Raw genomic sequence first — 15,042 nt, forward strand, 5'->3', positions numbered from 1 at the left:
AAATGAAATGCACTAACAGTGTTTCTTCAAAAAGGTCAGAAATGGAAAAAAAACCTCCCTGCTGTGCACCAGACGCAGGCAGGCACACAAACACACAGGGACCAGCAACAACACAAGGCCACAGGAGAGTTGTGGAATTTTTTTGTATTTTTTGAATATTTTTTAAAAGAATAAATGCCTGAAATGAAATGCACTAACAGTGTTTCTTCAAAAAGGTCAGAAATGGAAAAAAAACCTCCCTGCTGTGCACCAGACGCAGGCAGGCACACAAACACACAGGGACCAGCAACAACACAAGGCCACAGGAGAGTTGTGGAATTTTTTTGTATTTTTTGAATATTTTTTAAAAGAATAAATGCCTGAAATGAAATGCACTAACAGTGTTTCTTCAAAAAGGTCAGAAATGGAAAAAAAACCTCCCTGCTGTGCACCAGACGCAGGCAGGCACACAAACACACAGGGACCAGCAACAACACAAGGCCACAGGAGAGTTGTGGATTTTTTTTGTATTTTTTGAATATTTTTTTAAAAGAATAAATGTCTGAAATGAAATGCACTAACAGTGTTTCTTCAAAATGGTCAGAAATGGAAAAAAAACCTCCCTGCTGTGCACCAGACGCAGGCAGGCACACAAACACACAGGGACCAGCAACAACACAAGGCCACAGGAGAGTTGTGGAATATTTTTGTATTTTTTGAATATTTTTTAAAAGAATAAATGCCTGAAATGAAATGCACTAACAGTGTTTCTTCAAAAAGGTCAGAAATGGAAAAAAAACCTCCCTGCTGTGCACCAGACGCAGGCAGGCACACAAACACACAGGGACCAGCAACAACACAAGGCCACAGGAGAGTTGTGGAATTTTTTTGTATTTTTTGAATATTTTTTAAAAGAATAAATGCCTGAAATGAAATGCACTAACAGTGTTTCTTCAAAAAGGTCAGAAATGGAAAAAAAACCTCCCTGCTGTGCACCAGACGCAGGCAGGCACACAAACACACAGGGACCAGCAACAACACAAGGCCACAGGAGAGTTGTGGAATTTTTTTGTATTTTTTGAATATTTTTTAAAAGAATAAATGCCTGAAATGAAATGCACTAACAGTGTTTCTTCAAAAAGGTCAGAAATGGAAAAAAAACCTCCCTGCTGTGCACCAGACGCAGGCAGGCACACAAACACACAGGGACCAGCAACAACACAAGGCCACAGGAGAGTTGTGGAATTTTTTTGTATTTTTTGAATATTTTTTAAAAGAATAAATGCCTGAAATGAAATGCACTAACAGTGTTTCTTCAAAAAGGTCAGAAATGGAAAAAAAACCTCCCTGCTGTGCACCAGACGCAGGCAGGCACACAAACACACAGGGACCAGCAACAACACAAGGCCACAGGAGAGTTGTGGAATATTTTTGTATTTTTTGAATATTTTTTAAAAGAATAAATGCCTGAAATGAAATGCACTAACAGTGTTTCTTCAAAAAGGTCAGAAATGGAAAAAAAACCTCCCTGCTGTGCACCAGACGCAGGCAGGCACACAAACACACAGGGACCAGCAACAACACAAGGCCACAGGAGAGTTGTGGATTTTTTTTGTATTTTTTGAATATTTTTTTAAAAGAATAAATGTCTGAAATGAAATGCACTAACAGTGTTTCTTCAAAATGGTCAGAAATGGAAAAAAAACCTCCCTGCTGTGCACCAGACGCAGGCAGGCACACAAACACACAGGGACCAGCAACAACACAAGGCCACAGGAGAGTTGTGGAATATTTTTGTATTTTTTGAATATTTTTTAAAAGAATAAATGCCTGAAATGAAATGCACTAACAGTGTTTCTTCAAAAAGGTCAGAAATGGAAAAAAAACCTCCCTGCTGTGCACCAGACGCAGGCAGGCACACAAACACACAGGGACCAGCAACAACACAAGGCCACAGGAGAGTTGTGGAATTTTTTTGTATTTTTTGAATATTTTTTAAAAGAATAAATGCCTGAAATGAAATGCACTAACAGTGTTTCTTCAAAAAGGTCAGAAATGGAAAAAAAACCTCCCTGCTGTGCACCAGACGCAGGCAGGCACACAAACACACAGGGACCAGCAACAACACAAGGCCACAGGAGAGTTGTGGAATTTTTTTGTATTTTTTGAATATTTTTTAAAAGAATAAATGCCTGAAATGAAATGCACTAACAGTGTTTCTTCAAAAAGGTCAGAAATGGAAAAAAAACCTCCCTGCTGTGCACCAGACGCAGGCAGGCACACAAACACACAGGGACCAGCAACAACACAAGGCCACAGGAGAGTTGTGGATTTTTTTTGTATTTTTTGAATATTTTTTTAAAAGAATAAATGTCTGAAATGAAATGCACTAACAGTGTTTCTTCAAAATGGTCAGAAATGGAAAAAAAACCTCCCTGCTGTGCACCAGACGCAGGCAGGCACACAAACACACAGGGACCAGCTACAACACAACACTAAAAAGTATTTCTTAAAAATACTTCTTAAAAATATTTCTTAAAAATTCTCCCTGCTGTGCACCAGACGCAGGCAGGCACAAACAGGGTAAATGAAATACACTTAAGGCAAAAAAAACAAAAAAAAAACACAAAAGGTAAAGGTTTCTTTTAAATAATAAAAAATAAGGTAAAAGGCTAAGGCTAAAGGGACCAACGAACCCAAGCACCAGAGCAAAAGGTAAAAGGCAAGGCTGCAAGCTATTATGCTAAGGGACCAACGAACCCAAGCAAGCACTGCAGACTACAGCAGAGCACAACCCTCCCACACAGTCCTCCACCCTCGCCTCCGCGCGCCAAAATGAGCTCCGCGGCCGCGCGGAGCTCTTTTAATAGGCCTTCTCGGCCAATGAAAAGCAGCCACGGTGCACTGCTTGCGCCGGATTGGCTCCCAGGAACCAGCACATGACACAGGGCACTGAAGCCAGTACAGCAGCCGCCATTTCCATTTCCGAGACGACCGGAAGATCGTAAAAAAAAAGCGGCTGCTGTTTCGATATTTTCAAACCCTTCCGGGTTTGAAAATATTGTTTTGATATCGCGTCGGATATGAAAAAAATTAAGAATAATTAACGAATTAACGAAAAACGACATAAAACCGACAGGCCTACTATCTATCTATCTATCTATCTATCTATCCATCCATCCATCTATGTTTCTGTGTATTTCCAAGATGGCTCCCACATTCAGAGAGCACTGAGAGCCCCACCAGTGATGGATCTGGACCAAACGTGGTAAACATACCCAACATAACAAACTTTAAACACTGTCTGGGTTGGGGGAGGGGACAATGTCAGAGGATGATGGGACTTATCCTTCACCTATATGCAAAGTGCAGTGTGAACCCCACCGACAATGGACCTGGACCAGACATGGCATACATATCCATCAAGACTAACTTTAATTGCTGGTGCACTGGAGCAGGTGGGGGGGGGGGGGATTCCCCTGGAATGAGGTGTAATTCACCCACATCTTTGTGCAAGTTCTAATGGATCTATTCATAAAACACAAAACCAAACAAAGACTATTTCTAACATTTATCCTCACATGGGTATGGCCAGGTATCTAATGTTCTAAATAAAGTTGCCAATCCCTTCCTGCTACACTCAAGCAGAGAGTAAGCAGGCAGATCACTTTGCTAGACAGGAACCAGGAACTACTTGGCAAGAAGAAGTTTATTGAATGGCTGCAACTCATCTTCTTAATTAATCTCAGACTATACCTTCAGGCAACAGTGGCTATGGGATGCTTGGCTAGGCAGTTCACCCGTCTATCTACAAGTAGGGTAGAGGTAGAACATTCTCTGCTTCAACCTGGAATCCTTAAAATTAATGTATCTTAGTTTTTTTTTAAAATGAAAGAAAAAGTGGGGAAATTGTGTATTTCACAAGGATCTGTCCATTGACCATGTGGGGTCCATGTTGACAAGTCCATTGCTGTGTTTGGAAAAATGACTGTAGATTGTGCTTGAGGGTGCTGATGGAAGGATAGTTGGCCATTGGCTATTAGTGCCATTCTCTTTATGAAATCTATGCCAAGATGATTAATCAGGCTTCCCATTCCCTCCTTATAGCTCCCGAGGTCTAATCAGCAATGGCAAGTTTTCAGGGCCATGCTCTTCCGGGCACTTTCTTCTTGCTCTTTGGCCTCTGGTGGACAGTGAAATGTGTGCTGAAGCACTACAGCAGGAAGTTGAACAAAAATAATCATCTGCACCGGAGTTTCGACAAACTGGAATTCATTGAAGGCATACTCAAAGTCGCCTCTGGAATAATAGGTGAGCTTGAGATATTATGAAACACCTAGAGTTGGTATTACCATTATCTCTAGTACCAAGTTTTTAGCTTGCACTTGGAGACAATTACTTTCAAGGAAGTCATTCTTTGCAATTTGTTGTTCTTTCCCAGTAACGAAGGTTATACTGTCCATATGTTACAAGTACTGTACACTCTTGTCTTTCCTCCAAAACCCCCAACAAAAACAGTTACATCCTACTAGTGATAGCTGTGTGTATAATTCAAGGTTATGTGTACATGCGCTTTCTTTTAGAAGGGATATATTAGCTATGATCTAGCCTTTTGCCCTTTCCCAAAAGTCACCCCAAAGCCACTTTGAAGCTAAGTGGAGCAGAGAAAACCGCTCAGAGGAGGAAGAAGTGGTTGTCCTCAGCTATAAGAGCAAATAAAATGAGGATGTGTAATCTATCTAGAAGACTGCTTCCATTTCTTTTCTCCTTACAGATGAGACCAGCTGCCATGACCTTATTTCCTGGTTTTGTGTGAATCCAGTAAATTAGACCGTGACATAAACCCAGCCTGTGTATATTTGAATCTGGGAGAGGGTTTCCATGGAAACGGGAGCAATGCAGGGGAGGGTCTAATGTGAGGCGTGAGGGAAGTAAACTGTCATTTGGAATTTTGTTTCGTACCCTAACGCATGCTTTTGAATTAAAGTCTTCCATCTTTGATTGTGAAGTAATTTCTTCGCCAGAAAGCTACAGATCCGGACAGCAGCTGTGTTTTCAATCTTTGAGTCTGCAGTACATGGCTTTAGCATTGGCATCCAGTTGGCCAAGGAAAAGGCACAGATCTGCAGGAACAAACTGTTACGCTCCATCTGCATTATCCAGAATCACCTACAAAATCAATGTTTTGAAACGGAAAGGACTCCCAACATATGTAACTTCTTTCTAAGTACTTGAAATCATAATCGCATTTCTAAATAGAAGAACGATTGTTGGTAGTGGTCTAAACTTTTCCCTAATAACATCCAATTAACCAATTAACTGTGCGGTCCCAAGTCCCTTTCGGAGCTGTTTGAAAGCTAGTGTGGATTTGTATTAATTTGCTTTGATTCTTTGTGTTTCAGTTCACCTTTGTTGTTTAAATGAATTATTACTTTTCAATCATTTGTTATTAATAAAAAGGTATTCAGCTAAATTTTAATATCGGTGAGCTTTTTGAAAGCGAAGTGTTGCATGCAAACCACAGAAACAAATAAGCACACATTGGAGTTCTATATTTAGAAGCGGCCTGAGTCAAAGAAACACGATGCTTCCCCTGAAATGCAGATAAATGACAGAAAGGTTTCTCTTTTTGGTAGGAAGTATTTAGGAGTTGGAATCGAGCCTGGTGTACATAGAAATGCAATTTGTTTATTTATTTGTTTGTTTGTTTATTAAAATAGACATACATTTATAAGTGTGTGGTGCATACAGTATAATATTTTCCAGCTGTCAGTGTTTCATTAGTCTAAATAAGAGCATCATAGATTCTAAATTAATACCCGCTTCCTCCTTATCTCTTACTAGCTGCACCCGTCACGCATTGCTGTGGCCAACTTTCCCTCCCTCTTTCTCTCCTTGTTTCTTTCTCTCCTTCCTTCCCTCCCACTTTCCTTCCTTCCCTTTTTTTCTTTCCTTCTCTTCTTCCTTTTCTATCTCTTTCCCTCCTTCCTCTCCCTTTCGCTTTTACTTTCTCCCCTTTCTTCCTTCTCTACCTATTTTTGGACTGCAACTCCCAGCAGTACTTCTAATTGATTTATCTACATACCTACCTATATCTATCTAATCTATCTATTAGGCATGGTTAGGTTTTGTTGGTCTGGCCTTTTGTATGTCCAAACATGCATGCCATCCATTCTAAATTAGCTCGTTGTCTTCTAGGGACACCCATTCTTTAATCCAGTCTAAACTACATATGTGGAAGTAGAGTTGCAGATTTGGAAGAGATAATCTGCCTCTTTTTTATCATTAAATATTTTCATTTTTACTTTTGCGTTTTTCCCCAGTCTAAATAAATTTCAAGATATCTTTTTGATTTTTTTCCACTATTGATTATTGGTATGTTTTGAAAAAAAAAACATTTTCGGTAATGTTGTCATCTTAATAGATGATATCCTCCCTAATAGGGAGAGCCGTCGCTTATTCCATTTCACTAGTGCTTTTCTCATTTCTCTTTACACCCTTTCATAGTTATTTTTGAATAGCTCTGATTTTTTCCATGTAATGTATATTCCTAGGTATTTGGATTTCTGTACAATATTATATTCTGTATTTTTCTTTAGTTCTTGTTTCTCCGATTCTATCAGATTCTTTGTTAATAATTAACTGCTCTCTTTGTTTACCTTTAACCTAGCTAATTCTGAGAAGCTGTCAGGGTATTGTTTCATTCTTTCACTGAGTCATTAGGGTTTTCAAAAGTCAACACAATATCATCGGTGAAGGCTCGAATCTTGTAGTCTTTTCCTGCTGCCCAGATGCCCCTTTTTCCTTGTTTTATAACCATCTCTATAAACATAATAAGTGTGTGTGTGTGGGGGGGGGGGGGGGATAATGGACATCCTTGCCTGGTATCACACTTTATTTTGGATCTTTGTGTTTTCTCCTCACTGATGATGAACCGTACATATCGCTCTTTGTATATAGTTCTTTATATATATATAAATTGGTCTCCCATATCATGTGTTTACAGAAATTCCCTCATAAAGTCCCAATTTAGGCTATCAAACAGCTTTTCTATACCTAGAAAGAGTATTGCTAATTTCCTGCTGGAATAATTGTCAAATAGTTCAATTATATTAAGAAGGTATCTTATGTTCTGTTTAATTTGTCTATTTGGTGAAAAGCCAGCTTGATCTTTTGCTATTGTTCTCTTTCGGATGTAATTTGTTTTGGACTCCATCTCCCAAAATTTCTCAGTGGGTAAGGACATGGTGGATTTTGGACGTCATAGTCCAAAGTCAAATGCAGAAATGCACCACAAATTTTCTGCTTCTCAACTCCAAGATGGCCCCTTTGGGTTTGATCTCCCTTTGGACATACCTTCCTTTCAGATCCATTCATGTTTTCCCTCTCTCTGTTCTTTAGGTATCCTGGCTGAGCAGTTTGTTTCAGATGGTCCCCACCTGTACCTCTACACCAGAGAGCCATGGAGTTGGGTGCACCTGATGAACTGGCAACACTGCACCATGTATCTGTTCTTTGGCCTGTCGGGAGCTGTGGATGTTCTCACCTATTGCCCAGTTAGATTGCCTTTAGGGTTTGATCGGCTCATGCTGGCCATTGCCTTCTTTGTAGAAGGTTGGTGTATATATAAGATGCCTATTTAATTGTTTCTAAGTCATATTCCAAAACAACTAAAGGGGGGGGGGGAGAAAACTGGTGCAGCCACACCTGAGGCAATGGTGATTTCTAGATCTTTTCCTCAACTTCCCTGAAAGAAACAACACATGAAAAATCAGGTTACTCCCACATGAGTGTTTTGAGACTATTTTGACTAACTGCTCCATCTTAAAGAATCCTAGAATTTGCAAATTGGAAAGGTGCTTAGAATTTTCTAGGGCTATGGTTCAAAGAAATGAACTAAGAACTATAGCTCTCTAGCTGAGAACCATGGTAAACTTGTTTATTGGCTGTTCGGTGACTTGGCCAGTGTCAGTGTTGCTAGATCTCCCCTATCATCCCCAATGATTCCCTCCCTCCCTTCCCTCTGTATAGCCACTTTTTGTGATGGCTGCCGTACTAAAGATGTCATTTTCAACAGGCTTTCTCTTCTACTTCCACGTCCACAAACGGCCAATGCTGGATCAACTCACCCATAGTCTGCTGCTGCCTGCCATCTTTGGTGGTTGCGCCACCACTGTGTTGGAAATCTTCCTGCAAGATAACTTTATCCTGGAGCTCTTCCGTGCCAGCCTCGCCATTCTGCAAGGGACCTGGTTTTGGCAGGTTGGATTGACTTGTTGGGACTGGGTTGCCTCTGGTGATGTTCAAGTGGCCTAAGGGCTCCATTCAAGCTGCCCGAAGGCTCATATTTTTTATGCTACATGTCCAGTTATTCCTGGAATAGCAGAGGTGGGCAACTGCCTGAAATCTGGGGCCCTCATTGGACCTTGGGGCACTTGGCCATCAATTGTTTATTTAAAAACATATTCAAAGTGCTCTTGACAACCACTAGAACCAAACTCCGGTGAATACAAAAGGCTCCCTATAGTCACCTGTTTCCTTGTTTACTCACCTGGACCTTAAGGTCAGCTTCTGAGATCTTTCTCTCATTATGAGTCGCCCTAGGGCTGAGAACGGCGGTCAACAAATGCAGTAAATAAAATGCAGTAAATAAAACAGGTGACTGAAAGCTAGAGGGACTTTCGCCCATCAGTTATGGCATCTCAGTTGTGGAATATCCAGATCTGAGCGTGATCTCTTTGCTCAGCATTGGGGAAATTATGATTTTATTTTGCTATAGAAAGGATGATGAAAAGACATTCATAATCTGCTCCACACTGTGCAATGACAAAACAGGTGTGACTGTTTACTCTGTTTGCAGAGAACCCCTATGCACTTAATATGCCCCTGTGTTTTTGCATGGAAGATCACACATGTTTCTTTTTCATCCAGATTGGCTCTGTGTTGTACCCACCATTTGGAAGGCCGGACTGGGATCTGGAGGACCATGACAATATGATGTTTGTCATCATGTGCTACTGCTGGCACTATGCCATAGATATCCTTATTGTGGCTATCATTTATATTCTGGTCCACTGGTACGTTTTCTGGGATATTGGCTCATTTTGCTCAAATCTAACTTTCCTGACACAAGATGGCATCATGACTCATGAGAGTCAGCACCTCTGCATGTCTTGGCAAACAAATTAAAAAATGAGCAGTTGCAGCCAAGTTGCAAAAGAGCATTGAAAGAACCTTGTTAAGGAGCCAAAGGGGGAGGAAGATGACAAAATGGGGAAGACAACCACAGAAGTGAATGTGGCTTTTCTTAGGCAGATTGTATAGCTAGCTGTTCTGTTTTGTAGTATTTCTCAGATCAGGAAGGCTTGTAGCAAGAGGTGAAGCAAGAACATCTCTTGTAGCAAGAGATGAAACAACTAATGCCTTCATTTGCTGTCCAGATACATTGGGTTGCTTCTCCAGATGTTCTTTGCATGGCACAGGCCAAGAAATACTTCTATGGGAGCCATTAGACCTTCCAGTGAACTTCAATGGTCACATCAGTGGACAGTGGCCATAGAACCACTCTGAAGGACATAAGGATTCCTGGATAAGTGTTCTCTCCATTAAACAAATTGTATTCTCCCACTTTTGTGTGGGTCCCATGCCCCTAATCCCAGCCAATGTATTGCTCTTGTTTACAGGTCCCATAATGTTACAATTGTTGTTTTTTTAGTATTGCTTACCCGGTGTCCACATGAAACTAACTTAGTATATTTAAAGCAATGTTGTAACTTTGCAAAACACAGATGCAAATTACAAAACATACTTAAGCAGAAATCAAAAAAACACTGTAATATATCTGGAATTGTAAACATTCTTCCCCTGGAGAAATGAAGTAATCCCTTATTGCATTACAATCTACTTTGGCAATCGCAAAAGGAATTAATTGCAAGTGCAGAATGAATCATTGGTTGCATTTGCAAAGTCTTTGTTCCATTTACAATAACTAAAGATCTCTTGCCATAGACGAGAAATGAGGAATTGTAAAAGAAATTGGAAGAAGGCTGGTTGCCCTAGTTGCCTTGCACGAAAAATTAGCAATAACCTTTCATCACACTGATGTCTCTGACTAATGGGATTTCTTTTTGTCATTCATTGTTCATAGCTTCATCCAGAGACGTAGAGCAAGCAGTGGACTGACAGAGATCAAGCTGGATCTCCAAAAAGAGAAGGCAAAAGAAGACTGTGCTTCCCTCTTAAAAGCAATATATGAAGAATGAGCGAAGATACCAGCCCACATCAGTCTCTTAAGACTTAACAAGCAATTTAAAAAAAACCAAACAAATAAGCTTACCAACACAAGTATGGCACGACATCACAATGTGATCATTATCTTTAAAATATTGGAACAATACTAATAAATTAAAAGTCATTGCTGCTTTGTTAATGGAACACTATGGCAATAATCCATTAATATGCAAGACGAGGCGTGAAACTTTGGAATGTTCTTCAATGCAGTACATGGATAGTTCCCTCCAAAGGTCAGAATTGCACCATTATTGTACTATAGCAGCAAATTGTTCATATAAAAATGAAGGGTTTTTTTTTCAATTCTAAGAATAGTATTAAGAGTGTAATGCATTAAAGAAATTTCCAAGATTTCCTTGTGAGTGAATTTAATTGCCTTTCAGGGTTCTGCAATCATCACAGTAGATACAGAAGATGCCTTTATAATTCTGGGGCTTCAGTGCCAGGGAATCTCCAGTGGAGGAACAAGAAGACTGCATCCACGCTGTGCCTACCATGCACTCATTCTCACAAAAAGGAATCATTTGCACGCAGACCGGTTGCCGAACCATAGCAGAAAAAGGGGGGGGGGGCGGCATTAATGGATTATTTTCAGCACCAGAGGGTCAAAAACCCACCTAAATATTAGGAAGAACATTCTGATGATAACAGCTGTTGGTCTGTGGAATATGCTACCTGGGAGTTCAGTGGAGTCTCCTCCAGAGATTTTCATGCAGAGGCTAGATGGCCATCTGTCAGGAGTGCTTTGATTGTGTATCCTTGCATGGCAGAAGGGAATTGGACTGCATGGCCCTGGAGGTCTCTTCCAACTATAGAAATCTATCTATCTATTTAATCTAACCCAACCCAACAGTTAAATCTGTTAAGGGTACGTACACTTCTGTAACGTTCCAAAATTATAAGATGTCATGGGGGAGAGGAAATGCAGCATAATAAATACACACATTCCAAAATTATAATCCGTTACAAACATTTCTTTGGGGGAGATTGCAAAGAATATTGAAATGGCAAATAGAAGGTTTGAAGAAATGAGACAAAGATTTTTTCCAATTGGCAAGTGAGGCCTAGGATGCTTCTTCTATTTTCTTGTGCTACTATGCTGGGTAGCTTCCGAGAGTCAGTATGCCTGTTATCAGACCTCCAGCTACCCGGCCTCCTGTTTCAGGCAACTTTCCCTGAAAAAACTATTCCCTGTCTCTTTGCCTGGTCCCCTATCTTGTGCAGTTCCCCTTGCAATCTGGGAAGCAAGGAAGGGGGCCTCCCATAAAACATTTCAAAAGGAGATAGTTCCTGGCGGGGTGCATCTAATGTGTAACACTGCTAAGGGAAGAAGCTGAATCTAACTAAGTTCTGGGCCAAGCAGCTCTCTAATTCGCGAAGGTCATTTTGGGCTCTGTTCCTGTCCTCTGGGATATTAGCTCTTCTCCCCAGTTTGGTGTCACCTGCAAGCTTGACCAGCCTACCTTCTATTCCATCATCCAAGTCACTGATAAAGTTGTTGAACAGTATTGGGCCCAGGACCAAATCCTGTGGCATTTCACTGGTCACATCCCTGTAAGACAGTGTTTCTCATCCTATGAGTCCCCAGATGTTTTGGCCTTCAACTCCCATAAATCCTAACAGCTGGTAAACTGGCTGGGATTTCTGGGAGTTGTAGACCAAAACACCTGGGGGTCCACAGTTTGAGAACCACTGCTGTAGATGTAGAAAGGAGCCATTGGGAAGCATCATCTGGGTTTGGCCAGTTAACCCATTCCCAATCCACCTATCGACAGCATTGTTTGGTCCACTGCTGACTTCAAATCTAAGACTTTTGCTACCAGAAACAAGCTTTCCTAGATTTTTCTACCCCTCTTTTCTCCTACTGGAAAGAGAAAACAAAAGCAGAGCCATCAAGGAGTGAAAGAGGAGATAGTTGCACAATGTCTAAGAGCCACCCAAAACCACTGCAGTGGTATCAACCTTGGACCAAGAAGGCAATGGCCAGCATGAGCCGATCCAGCCCTAGAGGCAGCCTGGCTGGGCAATAGGTGAGGACATCCACAACTCCCGACAGGCCAAAGAACAGGTACATGGTGGAGTGCTGCCAGTTCATCATCTTCACCCAACTCCATGGCTCTCTGGTGTAAAGTACAAGTGGGGACCGTCTGGAACAAACTGCTCACCAAGGATCCCTAAAGAACAGAGAGGAAAAACATGAATGGATTCCTGCAGAAGGAAGATTCGTCCAAAGGCCATCTTGGAATTGAGAAGCAGAGAATTTGTGGTGTGTGTCTGCATTTGATTTTGCACAACTTCCAGAATCTACAATGTCATTGTCAACTGGGAAATTCTGGGAGATATAGTTTTTAAAAATACATTTCCCTGTGTAACAGGCTCTGTTTTGACTCCTTAATAGTTCTCAACCACTGACAGATAGAAAACTTTTTGTCATTTTTCTCAACCTCAGAAGAAGCATCACTTTTCTATTGCTTCAAAAAACAGTGCAATGCTTGTCTGTTTGTTTTTGACATTTGGCTGAGGCAAAAAAAAGGCAATGGGATTTTGGCTTGCATAAATATAAGTATAGTGTCTAGATCCAGGGAAGTCATGCTACCCTTCTATTCTACCTTGGTCAGACCACACCTGGAATATTGTGTTCAATTGTGGGCACTGCAATTGAAGGGAGATATTGACAAGCTGGAATGTGTCCAGAGGAGGGCGACCAAAATGATCAAGGGTCTGGAGAACAAGCCCTTTGAGAAGCGGCTTAAAGAGCTGGGCATGTTTAGCCTGCAGAAAAGAAGGCCAAAAGGAGACATGATGGCCATGCATAAATATGTGAAGGGAAGTCATAGGGAGAAGGGAGCAAGCTTGTTTACTGCTGCCCTGGAGACTAGGACACAATGAAACAATGGCTTCAAACTACAAGAAAGGAGATTCCACCTGAACATGAGGTAGAACTTCTTTGACCGGGGTGCTTCCATGATGTCTTGAACTTGTTTTTCTGATGGAAGAGTGTGTTGGTGATGACAAGGTTGTGTTCCACACATTTGGTGAGAAGCAGGATGCCATTCGAGTTGCTGTTTCCAACCCCGTCTTTTCCTATGGTCCCTGGCCACAGGTCAAAGTCTCGCCCGATTCTTGCTTTAAAGTCCCCCAGGAGGATGATTTTGTCCTCCTTATGTATCTCCGATAGGACAGTGTCTAGCTGACAGTAAAAATTTTCCTTGATGTCTTCATCAGCATCTAGTGTTGGTGCATAGGCACTTATGATGATTGCCTGTTGGTTTTTGGCAAGTTCAATTTGGAGGGTTGAGAGTCGTTCATTCATGTCAGTGGGTGCTTCTGTCAGATGTTTCACCAGATCGTTTCTGATAGCAAAGCCAACTCCGTGCATTCTTTGGTCTTCTTCGAGCAGTCCCTTCCAGAGGAAGGTGTAGCCTCCTTTTTCTTCCTTCAGCTGTACTTCTCTTGCTCTCCAGGTCTCCTGAAGTGCTGCTATGTTGATGTTAAAGCGTCCCAGCTCCCTTCCAGTGATGACAGTTCTGCGTTCGGGGCGTTCACTGTCAGTGTTGTCCATCAGTGTCCGTACATTCCATGTTCCTAAGTTCATTTTTCTTTTTTGGCTGCAGGGTGGTGGCCCCACTGGACGCAGCAGTCCAGTCAGGGGTAAGAGAGGCAGACTATGTTTAGGGCACCTTTCCTAGCTCCTTCCCCATGTGGGGTGAGCAGAGTGGATCCTCAAAAGTGGATCCTTTCACACTACACAATTATGGCGACATGATTCCACTTGAACTGCCAAAGCAACGTCTTCTAGAATTGTGGGATTTCCAGATCAGGGAAAAGGCATTTCACTTCATCACACTAGAGGAAAAAAATCCACTTTGAATCCTGTTTCTGCCTCCTGCAGAACTCTGGGGTTTGTAGTTCAGTGCTGTTAAAGGCTCCTCTCTAAACTACAAACCCCAGAATTCTGCAGGAGACAGAAACCGGATTTTAAGTGGATTTTTTTCTCTAGTGTGATGAGTCAGGAAACCTAGTCCATTTTCAGATGGATCTATACTATTATATAATTCAGTCTGAAACAGATCATCTGGAATCAGAAACTGGATTACATGGCAGTGTAGATGGGGCCAGTGTCAATTATTAAATTGACCGCAATAAAAAGCACATCGTTTTCTGCTGCCATGATTCTGACTTGCTTGAATTTTTTGAACAGAGAACACTCAATTATAGTCCTGTTTTGACCTCAGGCACCCTTTCTCCTCCACTTCCTTCTTCTTCTTGGCAGATTTCTTCCAAGTAAAATGTTGGAAGTGCAGCAATACTAAGATGACAATTCCCAAGCTAAAAGAGAGAAATAATCCCAAGAGGATTTGCAGAATAGAGTTCAAATTTTGCATATTCTGCAAACAGGAGAAGCCAGCCACCACTGAGCCGAAGATGTATAGAATCACACAGAGAGACCTGGTTCAAGTCCAAAGTGTGAACCAAGAGACAGCATTTGCCCTGAATGCATTTGGGCTTTGTTACCTTTACCAGGCAGGCGCACGCACTTTCTGGACCTGTACATCACACACACTTTCCAAGGCAAGGAGGTAAGTTTCCTCCAGAGGAGTTGCTCAGCTGCAGGCAAATGCACGTGGTTTCTGGACCTGCATGCCACACCCACTTTCCAAGGCAAGGGGCCAAGTTCTCTTACCCCTAAGGAGGCACTCAACTGCAGGCAGGTCCACACGCTTTTTGGGCCTGCAAACTACACCACATACTTTTACCAAGGCAAGAAGGCTG

At 41.6% G+C, this 15,042-nt stretch overlaps 1 protein-coding gene across 1 annotated transcript; it reads left to right on the top strand.

The window, feature by feature from the left end:
• The first annotated feature begins 4,106 nt into the window (after nt 1-4,106).
• LOC137097516 (transmembrane protein 45B-like) lies at nt 4,107-10,241 on the top strand. The gene is made up of 5 exons (XM_067470766.1): nt 4,107-4,290; nt 7,381-7,593; nt 8,057-8,241; nt 8,911-9,056; nt 10,127-10,241. The coding sequence occupies exons 1-5, from the start codon at nt 4,107-4,109 to the stop codon at nt 10,239-10,241; spliced, it is 843 nt and encodes a 280-aa protein (XP_067326867.1).
• Nucleotides 10,242-15,042: the final 4,801 nt, after the last annotated feature.

The sequence above is a fragment of the Anolis sagrei genome, chromosome 7 (genome assembly GCF_037176765.1).
Source record: "Anolis sagrei isolate rAnoSag1 chromosome 7, rAnoSag1.mat, whole genome shotgun sequence".
NCBI classification, from domain to species: Eukaryota; Metazoa; Chordata; class Lepidosauria; order Squamata; family Dactyloidae; genus Anolis; species Anolis sagrei.

Coding starts and splice junctions, on each gene's coding strand:
- LOC137097516 (XM_067470766.1), top strand. CDS start 4,107: ATGGCAAGTTTTCAGGGCCATGCTCTTCCGGGCACTTTCTTCTTGCTC. Junction 4,291..7,380: donor AGTCGCCTCTGGAATAATAG/GTGAGCTTGAGA, acceptor TCTGTTCTTTAG/GTATCCTGGCTGAGCAGTTT. Junction 7,594..8,056: donor CATTGCCTTCTTTGTAGAAG/GTTGGTGTATAT, acceptor CATTTTCAACAG/GCTTTCTCTTCTACTTCCAC.